General features: G+C 38.4%; 1 protein-coding gene across 1 annotated transcript; it reads left to right on the forward strand.

The window, feature by feature from the left end:
* The first annotated feature begins 1,542 nt into the window (after nucleotides 1-1,542).
* On the forward strand, nucleotides 1,543-11,442 carry LOC117967257 (zinc finger and SCAN domain-containing protein 2-like). The gene is made up of 3 exons (XM_059017828.1): nucleotides 1,543-2,597; nucleotides 5,232-5,552; nucleotides 6,137-11,442. The coding sequence occupies exons 1-3, from the start codon at nucleotides 2,270-2,272 to the stop codon at nucleotides 6,580-6,582; spliced, it is 1,095 nt and encodes a 364-aa protein (XP_058873811.1). The 5' UTR covers nucleotides 1,543-2,269; the 3' UTR covers nucleotides 6,583-11,442.
* Nucleotides 11,443-12,034: the final 592 nt, after the last annotated feature.

Below are 12,034 nucleotides of genomic sequence, written 5' to 3' on the forward strand. Positions count from 1 at the left end.
GCATAACAGAGGCAGAAGTGTTAAAGGGACTAGGAGCTCTTAAAATAAACAAATCCCCTGGGCCGGATGAGATCCTCCCAATAGTACTCAAAGAAATGAAAGAAGTTATTTACAAACCGCTAACCAAGATCATGCAACAGTCTCTTGACACAGGTGTTGTACTGACAGACTGGAAAATAGCAAACATAATACTTAATAGCAAAAGGGAGATAAAACTGAACCAGATAACTACAGACCAATAAGCCTGACTTCTATTATATGTAAACTTATGGAAACTATAACAAGATCCAAAATGGAAAATTACCTATATGGTAACAGTATCCTGGGAGACAGTCAGCATGGTTTTAGGAAAGGGAGCTCGTGTCTAACTAACCTGCTTGATTTTTTTGAGGATGCAACATTGACAATGGATAATTGCAAAGCATTTGACATGGTTTATTTAGATTTCCAGAAAGCTTCCGACAAAGTCCCAAGACTGAACAGATTAAATTCTTTGAGCCTGTCTGCATACGACATGCCTTTTAAATCCAGGATAATTCTGGTTGCTCTTCTTTACACTCTTACTAGAGCAGCAATGTCCTTTTTGTAACGAGGTGACCAGAACTGAACACAATATTCTAGATGAACTCTTACTTATGCATTGTAAAGTTTTGACATTACTTCCCTTGATTAAAAAATTCAACACTTTTCACAATATATCCGAGCTGAGTGTAGCCGTCTCATTGAGGTTTAGCATTTGTTATTTGACGTGGCGTGGTCCTGGATCGGACAGAGATCTTGTTTATTATCAAGTGATACATTTGTTAATAATTGTTATCTCTGTCTCCTGCTTTACTGTCAAAAATAATAAGGGTCATCACAAGCTATTATTATTATTATTATTATTATTATTATTATTATTATTATTATTTTATTTTGTATAGTGCTGGGGACGTTTCTGTACAATATTTGCCAGAAGCCCCGCCGACTATTGAGACCCAGCGTTTATTATGTAACATCACTAACATCTTCAAATACTTTACATGCAGTCATGGAGAAGCCACTAACATACACCCTTACAGCATTAACAGAACTAAATTGCAACATTCCCGCAACATCGTTAAAAGGTTGTGTCAGTGGGTATTAAGTAACAGTTTTATAACAATGCCACTGTATTGCATACCCCCAAAGTATGAAGCAACAGTAAACAAGGATATGCAAAATGTTACAAAATGAAGAAGCAGAAGAACGAATCTGCATTGAAAAACTGAACTGCATCCAGCAATTCATTATTATACAATGCACGTCTACTTACAAAAGACCCGGCGATTATTGGAAGTTTTACAGTGACATAAATTATTATTATTATTATTATTATTATTATTATTATTATTATTATTATTATTTGAAAGACACGTTTAAAAAAGCTTGCTTTTTAAAATATTCCATGCTCGGATTCCCTGATCACACTTGGTAGAGCGTGAAGAATGTAAGGCAAATTTTCATTGGATCGTTTAATACACGTACTATTTTCTTTAAATTCGTTGGCTCTTATTTCATTTCTAAAGAACCGATTGGCCCAAATTGTATACGTTATAACAGCACACATTTTTGACCCAGATGGCCTTCCATACTCGCAGAAATTTTGGAATACAAAAACTCATTGAGCATGAGCAGTACAAAGCAGAGGGACGAAGCTGTCGCCATTTAGGACCCAAAACAGGACATTATAAACTAAAACACAACGCAGTCAGAGCCAACATGGAGAACACTGGTATCCAGTTTCATAACCGCCTCTTCTCATCGTGATGCAGACATGCTTCGACAGGGAGGTCAGCCAATCACTTTCGCAAGCTGGGTTCAGAGAGTTTCTACAGCCAATAATATGCGACGATTACAATCAGACACGCCCACCACTGTTGACGCTTTTATTTCGTTCCAGGAAATTGAAACGTTTGTTTTGTTTCTGTTGGAGAGAGAGGCAACTGTAGCCGCTGCTGATTTTACAGCATTTTATCATCTGCTGTTGAGTTAAAATGTTTTTTTGTTAGTTTATTACCTGCATTGAGTTCTGAAACAAAGAGTCCCTTTTTCTGTTTTATTTAAGTACTCAGACAGACTGGAGCGCGAAAGTTACTCCTTGGAAAAGTAAAAAGAGTCTGCTGTTTGTTTTCTTTCTTTATCACACTAGTAGTGCTGATTTTATATGAACGGGAATTCTTAAAACAAATAATACATTAAAATCAAACAGGATTCTGCTACTCGAGTCTCAAGCTAACAGTCAGTGAAGATGGACGTCAGTGTCTCCGTGTCGTTCTTTCAAGACGAGCTCGCCTCTACCATCGAGCACGCAGTGAAAGCGGCTGTAGACACCGTCTTGTGCCAAATCACAAAAGTTGTCGGCGGCAAATTCACTGAATTCCAAATGGAAATGGCTGGAAAGGAGAAAGAGAATGAAAGTCTGAAGCTGAGATTGGAAATATCAGAGAGCGAGTTGAAAGCAGTGCGGGAATGCATGAACGCTGCAGATGCAGACATTAAACAACCTCTCAGAAACATGAACCCCGACTGCAATGAACAAGACTTTCAGAGGAACGAGAACCAGGGATTATTTCAAGGTAGGACTGATCTTCTTGATGGTATTGCTTGGTCATTCCAACTCCGTTTTAATGCATTTTGTCAATATTATTGGCGAGGTCTTGGTTAGGGCAGCAGTGTGGAGTAGTGGTTAGGTCTCTGGACTCTTGACCGGAGGGTCGTGGGTTCAATCCCAGGTGGGGGACACTGCTGCTGTACCCTTGAGCAAGGTACTTTACCTAGATTGCTCCAGTAAAAAAAAAAAACCAACTGTATAAATGGGTAATTGTATGTAAAAATAATGTGATATCTTGTAAGTCGCCCTGGATAAGGGCGTCTGCTAAGAAATAAATTATTATTATTAATTATTATAGGCGCTTTCTTTAAAGACGCCTTTAAAGTGCCTATTTTCTTAAATACATGTTCGACCATGGAGTTTGCACAAACCTTTTTTTTTTTGTTTTTTTTTAAAAACAAACAAAAACGAAGTGACATACAGATGCAGTATTAACCGTATTTTCCATCATGTCTTTGCATGTTAACCATTCTTTTTCCAGTTAGTTTGATAGTGACAGAGTTAGTTTTATGGGTTAGGGTTAGAGTTAGATTAAGGGGTAGGGGTAAGATTTAGGAATTAAGTTTAGGGGTTAGGTGTAAAAATAAAAAATAAAAAAAAATAATGTGATATCTTGTAACAATTGTAAGTCCCCCTGGATAAGGGCGTCTGCTAAGAAATAAATAATAATAATAATAATAATTAAAAAATGTGGCGTGTCATGTTATCTATCTAGGTATAAAGTAAATTCATGTTTAATTTATTTTTATCTTCAGAAGATCTATCGTACCGTTCAATGCATACCGTTTTCATTCTTTAACAAATATTTGAATATTTAATGAAATGTGTTTTTAGCAATAAATAAATACAAAAAAACTAAATTGTTAGTTCTAATGTATGTTTGTGTGTGGTTGAAATCACTCTTTGACAGACGCTTACTCTGCTTCAAAAGCGTAGTTCCTATCGTACTGTAACTGTAAGCAAGTACTTATGTACTAATAATAATAACAATAATAATAATATGTGTGTTTTGGCTCTTAAACTAAACGTTACCACAATAAAATTGCAGTGATTTTGCAGTTTTCCACCAGTTATCCTGTGCATTTACCATGTTTTAATATGCTGTACCATACCTCACTGCTTCAATGTGCAGCATTAAGTTTTCAATGCATTTCTCTATGGTAACGTTTATAAGAGCTGTACTAACTGTTATTGTGATTGGGGTTCAGTAAATATTAATTCAGCAGAGGTGAGTAACACTGCAGATGAAACGTGATTGTATTTGTTTTGCATGGATGTTTGTTGTAAATGCATGATAACACGCTAATTTGATTGACATACAATATGTGTAATACATTTATCAACAAAAATAATGAATACGTTTTAGTATTGATATATAGACTATGTGAGGCTGTGTGGTCCAGTGGTTAAAGAATAGGGCTTGTAACCGGGAGTTCCCGCGGTTCAAATCCCACCTCAGGCACTGACTCATTGTATGACCCTGAGCAAGTCACTTCACCTCCTTGTGCTCCGTCTTTCGGGTGAGACGTAGTAGTAAGTGACTCTGCAGCTGATGCATAGTTCACACACCCTAGTCTCTGTAAGTTGCCTTGGATAAAGGCGTCTGCTAAATAAACAAATAATACAACTTAAAAAATAATGGAGATAATATCCACTCAACTGTACAGTAATCAGTTGTGTATCTCCCCGTCGCATATCCACCCTAACCATTTATCCACCGTGCTCAAGCTCTCCAGCAACATCAGTTTGTTGTTGAACAGAGAATATTAGTTCACAGATTGTAGATCCTACCAAAGTTTTCGTACACTGTGTTGTATGTGCTCCGTGCGCTACCATTGCTGGTAGTGTCAAATGAGCTGTTCAGTGTGTTGATATGTAAATAAATCCTGTTTACCTGCGGGGCGTATCAACTTGAACCTCCATCTTGATCTCCTGCTTGTCACTCAGCAGTGAATGCACGCACCCACACTGCAGACGGCTACTCTGTCACAAGCATTAATACCCTGTATCTTTCTAAACAAGGGATTTAGAGGAGCTCCCTAATAAAACCCCAATCTCAAAACAATAATTGTGTGAACATAGTCATTGTTACAGCTGTGTATAATGATATTTAAAACAGGATTCATTTATCTGACTTTTTACATATCTGCTCTTACTCTGGTCCCACCGCAGTCGGATATATATTATATATCATAATAATAATAATAATAATAATAATAATAATAATATGCAATGGATTACTGTATTGAGAGCGGGTCATACAAACTCCTGTAAAATTAGTATAAAAAGATAAAACATTTTAACATTGCACATGAAAATAAATCGCATGGTAAATGCATGATTAGTCACATATACATGCATTTATTAATTATATTTTAAATACTTTTGAAGCACAGTTGGATCCAACCGCATTCCCATCTCGGAGTACTGTAACTGGACGTACTATTGGTTTAAAAATAAGTAAATGCCTAAAAACATTTTTAAATTGTTCCACCGGAATGACCCAATAACATCTCTGTAGAATTGTAGGGGCTGGCTTTGTAGAGGAACCTGGCTCATAAGTGAGAGTCATAATTGTGTACAATTTTCTTTCACACAGATCCCAAAGAGAGGCATGCTATGTCTAAATTTGAAGCACAGAAGAGGCCAAGGATAGAAGCAGTTTACGCACAAGAGGAGTCCTTTGACCAGGAGTGGTGTGCCAGTCTAAAGCAGGTTACAGAGCTGACATGTGTTAAAGATGAAGAGGTCCCTCGACTGGAATGTGTTCCTATTAAAGAGGAATTCATAGAACAGGAATGTGCCCCCATCGCAGAGGAAGTTCCTACTGAAATTAATGTCTTTACACTTGAGGAGAACAACCAGCTGGGATCCAGTCTGTATGATGATTGTCCTCCTGAATGTGAACTGGGATTTAGAGGTAATTCTACAAAACAAGCAACATCGAGCTGCCTGTTAACCTTGCAGAAATGAGTTACTAAACTGTAGAAGAGTGCTGAAGATTGACATGTTTGGTAATTCCAGTTCAATTTAACATAACCACTATGTCAATAGCCTTTAAGCCTCTCTGTAGCGTCTGCTAAATAAAAACAAAAAAATATTATTATTATTATTATTATTATTATTATTATTATTATTATTATTTTACTCCTTCTCTCTCCCATTCTCCACTCACCGAACACCCAACCCCGAGTGAGTGAAACGTGCATCTATATATACTGTTGTGCCGGGATTCAATTACTAATTAATTATTAACTTTGAATCCCAGCACGTGAACTAATTTGTGCAATCTCGTGCTCACATACTATTGCATACGTTAAATGCACGTGAATGTTTGTGCATAAAAGGAGGCTGGTATTAACAGGAGTGATATTAAGCAGGTTTGACTGTATTCTCATCAGAGTTCACTCTATTGTGTTCATGGTTATGAGGGGAAGCCCTGCAGAAGAGCTAATGTGTTAGCATGCTCTAAAATAACCTTTGTCTCCTCTTTTTTTCCTCTAGCTGCTAAAGAGAATCACACAGGTGGGACTCCATTTCCCTGTGCTTATTGTGGGAAGAGTTTCAGTCGTTCATCACAGCTTAAAATCCACCAGCGCGTTCACACAGGAGATAAACCTTATCACTGCAATGAGTGTGGGAGGAGTTTCACGCAGTTACAAAATCTTAAAAGACACCAGCGCAGCCACACAGGAGAGAAACCTTATTGTTGTACTCAGTGTGGGAGGAGTTTTGCTGTGTTACAAAATCTTAAAAGACACCAGCGTGTTCATACAGGAGAGAAGCCTTATCACTGCACTGAGTGTGGGAAGAGATTCACACAGTTAGGACATCTTCAGTCACACCAGCACATTCACACAGGAGAGAAACCTTATCACTGTGCTACATGTGAGAAGAGTTTCACATATTTAATTTCCTTGAAAACTCACCAGCGGACTCACAAAAAATAAATCTTATCAATGCAGTGAATGTCTGAAGAGTTTCAGCCACTTATAAGCCCTTACAAGACACCATGAAATTCACAGAAGAGTGAAGCCCTATCCCTGCACTGAATGTAGGAAGATGTTCGGTCAGTTACAGGGTCTTGAAGGACACAAAAAAATTCACAGAATTTCAGCCACTTGAGGACACCTAAAAATCAGAAGAATAGATTTGACTAAAATGCAAAAACATTTACTGAAAATATACAGTTTCAGAATGGAAATCAAAAAACTTGAAAAAACCTGAGAATGAATGCCAAAGGTGCATACCTTGAAAATGTCCCTATAACAGGGAAGTGTTACATGCATTACACTGAATAATAATGAGGCAGACACAGAGCATGGGGTGTTCACACGCCACACAGGCTTGCACATTTAATTCAACACAGGGGCTGCCACTAAGGTACCAGCAATGGGCAGCAGTGTGGAGTAGTGGTTAGGGCTCTGGACTCTTGACCGGAGGGTCGTGGGTTCAATCCCCAGTGGGGGACACTGCTGTTGTACCCTTGAGCAAGGTACTTTACCTAGATTGCTTCAGTAAAAACCCAACTGTATAAATGGGTAATTGTATGTAAAAATAATGCGATATCTTGTAACAATTGTAAGTCGCCCTGGATAAGGGCGTCAGCTAAGAAATAAATAATAATAATAATAATTTAATAAAGAAAACGCTGGGTTATGATCATAACCATGGTTCCCTGAAATAGAAATGTAACCATTAACGAATCGGTATTTACCTGTAAAGATCCCGAAACCTGAATAGAATTCCAAAGCGGCACGCAAGCGGCTGTGTCGCTGCCGTGCTCGCCCCCGAGAGCAGAAGAGGACTGCAGATACAGGTGCCAGCATCCTTCAGACATGCTGCAGTCATGGACACAGCGACCTTGAAGGTTAATGGTTACATTTCTATTTCAGGGAACCAGGGTTATGATAACAAGCCAACGTTCCCGATCAAATATGAAATGTAACCATTACCGAATGGGTGAGTGTACCAAAGCTGTCGTAAGGGCAATAATGCAGCTGACCCCAAACACTTTAGTTCCAAAGCCAGGGTTTTGGGGATTCATGACATTCAGTCGATAGAATCTTGTAAAGGTATGGGGAGTAGCCCAAACCACTGCATTACGAATCTCATTGACAGACCCTGGAACAAAGCCCACGAAGTTGCCATGCCCCTGATTGAATGGCCAGCGAGCTTTTCTGGCAGCGTTTTTACTGAGCCCAGCAGCTGTGCTTGTCTGTGCAAAAGACAGAAAAACACTCAAGAAAATATTCTCACAAAAAACAGTAGTAAACAATTACAGTTCAGAAAAAATCATTCCAAATGTATTTACTGATTTATTTCCAGCTGGAGTTTTTAGCAGTCTGTAGGAGAGCACAAGTCAGCCGACTTAAGCTGCTTGATCCCTGGAAGGGGCAGCAGAAGCCACCGGCTCCACGCGGGGCACAAGACTGCTGCGGGAAATAACAAGCAACAGAGTGTGTGCAAAAATTACGTGTAATTAGTAAACAAAAAATGCAGCGTTTCAAAAATAATTATTGCGTTAGTAGCTAAATATATGCAGGTAGAAGTAACCGGTACTTGCTCTCCCATCAGGATCTCTGAAAGGAAAATGATACTGATACCTGCGTCTGTCTGAGAGTGTAAACTATAGCCAATGTTTGTCTTTTCTACCAGAGCACTCGAATAAGGAGGTACCAAACCATTACAAAACTTTAAACACAAAACAATACCAATAAAAAGCCTCTGGTTCATAGGTGAGAGCCAGCCTAATTGTATGTACATATGAAAAAATGTATTGAAACCTATGACTGTAATAAAAAATAAGTGCCAAAAAGTAATGCAAGTGCAGAAGTGTGCAGTACAGGTGGGCTGCATTACTGCAAATTGTTTCCAGTGAAGAACTCTGATATGCATCTTGGTCTGTGTTTACAAGTATGGACTGCAAAAAATCTCAATTTTGAGACGATGCACCAAGGTTACGATATGATACGTACCACGATACCATACGTATCACGATACTAATGAAAAACTAATCTCTACTTGACAGACTTGAAAATAATCACAATTTCAATTCTATAGTGTGACAGAAAGACAGTGATTCTTGGTGGTAAATCTCCCTCCCGACCTGTGACAGCGCTAAGTCACGGGAACAGAGTACCCTGGACTGTTTGGCCTGACACTTCATTCCCAGGTGTAACAGGGCGAGGAGCCCTGTACATGATTATTTCTCCACCCATGTGCGATTTATTATTTTGTATTTGTTTTGTTTTATTATTATTATTATTATTATTATTATTATTATTATTATTATTATTATTATTTGTAAATGTGACGGCAAAGAGCTGTATGTTTTGTATTGTTTTGCAGTGTGGATGGGAAGCCTCATCCACATTAAAAGCCTCGTGCAGAAGGAGACCATCTCCCGAGTTAATTAATTGTTCCTAACTGGGAGATGGTCACCTGCATATAAGCCTGCAGCTCTCTGCACTCGGGGTGGGTGTTCGGAGGAGTGAACGAGAGCGGAGGAGACGAGAGAAATCAAATTAAAAATAAATCTAGGAACAGTGAAGGCGATGTGCCCAGCCTGACCTGGATCATTTTTTTTTTGTTATTGTGTTAGTGATAATTGTTTTGTGTAACCTTTTTGTTTTGCTCTGTGAGCAAGTGTTTTTGTTTGAATATTTTTATTTTATTTCTGTTTAAATAAACGGTGCCGCAGCGTCTTTTGCCTTGCAGTACGTACTTGTTTGTTTTCTTCCTGCATCTGGCCTGTCGTCACCACTCAGCCAACCCTTTTACATTAGGGTTAAAAGGAAGTCGGTCATTTAGAAAGGGGGCGGAGCTTCGGTGCATTAACTCATCGACCCAGAAGGGAAATGATGTGGCAGCTGCGGATTGGAGGAGCGGCTGCAATTGTTTACCAAGGGGTCATGAGTGACGGTATAAGTAGGGGACGAAGCAACGTAATCTGTTCCTTCATTTTGGTTAGAGAAAACAACCTGGACCTGAGTTTTGTGTAACTGTATCGTGAGTGTGTGTTTCTTTGTCTCTAATTGTGTCTTGTTATTAGTAGATGGGCAGCAGTGTGGAGTAGTGGTTAGGGCTCTGGACTCTTGACCGGAGGGTTGTGGGTTCAATCCCCAGTGGGGGACACTGCTGTTGTACCCTTGAGCAAGGTACTTTACCTAGATTGCTCCAGTAATAACCCAACTGTATAAATGGGTAATTGTATGTAAAAATAATGTGATATCTGTATAATGTGATATGTTGTAACAATTGTAAGTCGCCCTGGATAGGGGCGTCTGCTAAGAAATAAATAATAATAATAGATGGCTAACACGTCCCGGAGCTGTCGCCAAGGGCCAGCACAAACCAGGAACAGCACTGCACTTGTATCACAGATAACTGTATCTGCACCACAAGCACTAATTCACTCACTAACGGACTTGTGTATGTGTTTTGTGTTTCGTGTGGGTGTATAAAGAATGGGGACAAACCCGGGGATTACAATTTAAGTAACACACGGCGCTGTATTACTTCGCCTCATTTATTGTTTACAGTTTGTTTTGTCATCAGGCACTGGATATACAAACCCATTAAACAACTTTGCACCTGGATTGATCATCTGCACCTGCACACTGTTAACCACTTTGCCACATATAGACACAGATTCAATTCAAAATAAATTATATTTATTTCCCATAAAGTAGTAAACCACTAGTTTGAATTTAAAGACAACTGTTCCTGGGATATCCATTTTAGCTGAATTAACCAAATCTCCTTACCACATTCCTGTGAAAGGAAAAAAAAAAATACTAAGCAATGTGTTTGATAACTGTTAAAGTACAAACTTTGTTCATGTGTTTCTTTAGAAAAATCTAAATATGAAGTTTTTAAGTTGTGATGTCTAATCAATAACAATTTCAATATTTTTAAAAAGCGTTTTTGTTTGCATCATACATAACTAACTCAATAAATTATTATAAGACATTATTAATATTATTTGATTATTTTATTTTATTATTATACCATATATTTTATCAATAATTATTTGTATTTTTGAAGTTAAGGTTGAGTATATTATTGTATTTTGTATGCTATTCTACACTGTGCTGTTTTTAAATGTGGTTAGAAATCATTTTAAATTATTAGATTAAAAATAATGATACAATGAGTGTTAAATAAGTCATTTTCATCAATATTAACACATTTCTTTAAAGAAAGTAACATATTCAATCAAATCTAAGTCCAAGGGTTATTCAACCAAATAAAAACATTATTAGGGTGCTGTGACAGAAACACAGTGATAGTGAGAACAGAGTACCTTGGACGGGCTGGCCCGACAGTTCTTTCCCAGGGGTCAAGGGAAGTCAGTCAGCTAGAAAGGGGGTGGAACTCTGGTGCATTAACTCATCGACCTGGAAGGGAAACGATGTGGCAGTCACAGATTGGAGGGGCGGCTGCACTTGTTTACCAAGGGGTCACGTGTGACGGCATAAAAGGAGACGGAGAGACGAAATCTGTTTCTTCACATTGGTTTAATGATAGAACCGGAAGGACCTGTGAGGAATACCTGTGATAAAGTATCGTGAGTGTTTTGTTTGTTGTGTTACTAATTATTGTTGTTTGGTATTAGTAGACGGCTAACATGTTCCAGAGCTGTCGTCGAGGGCCAGCACAAACCCGGAACAGCACTGCACTACTGTCAAGTATAAACCTGTATCACCCACCACGAGCACTACTGCACACACCCAGGACTGGTGACCGTGTTTGTATATTGTGTGAAGGATACGTGTGTTTATTTTTTGAGACTGCAACCCCGTTATTATTTACCCCGTGCTCTAAACGTTGCTGTGTATTGACAGGGATTATTATTTGGTCACCTGGAATTATAAAATAAAAGAAAGCACTTTCCAGCTGGATTACAAGTCTCTGTCTGTTCACTACGCACCGCATCACTCCTGCACAGGTACACTGCAAACCACTTTGCCACAGGGGCACTGAAAGGTGAGAAAATATCAAATAAAACTCCTAAGAAATGCGATATATTTTGTCATCTATAATAAATAGCTTTATAGGAAACAGGAAACGTTCTTTCTGCAAAAAAAGTCAATTCTTATTGCCTATCCTGCCTCACACGACAGACTTTCTTCGTGTGTGTGTGTGTATATATATATATATATATATATATATATATATATATATACACACACAGTGCCTACAGTAAATTTTCACCCCCCTTGGATGTTTTCACAGTTTGTTGTGTTACAACCTGAAATCTTGAAGCATTTAAATATGATTTTTCCCCTTTGATTTACACAAACCTACTCAACGCTTTCAATGTGTGAAAAAATGGGGGTTCACATGATTTCAGATTAAATACACCTGTCTCTGTAAGGTCCCACAGTTGGGTAGTGC

This window comes from Acipenser ruthenus, chromosome 57 (genome assembly GCF_902713425.1).
Source record: "Acipenser ruthenus chromosome 57, fAciRut3.2 maternal haplotype, whole genome shotgun sequence".
Classification (NCBI taxonomy): domain Eukaryota; kingdom Metazoa; phylum Chordata; class Actinopteri; order Acipenseriformes; family Acipenseridae; genus Acipenser; species Acipenser ruthenus.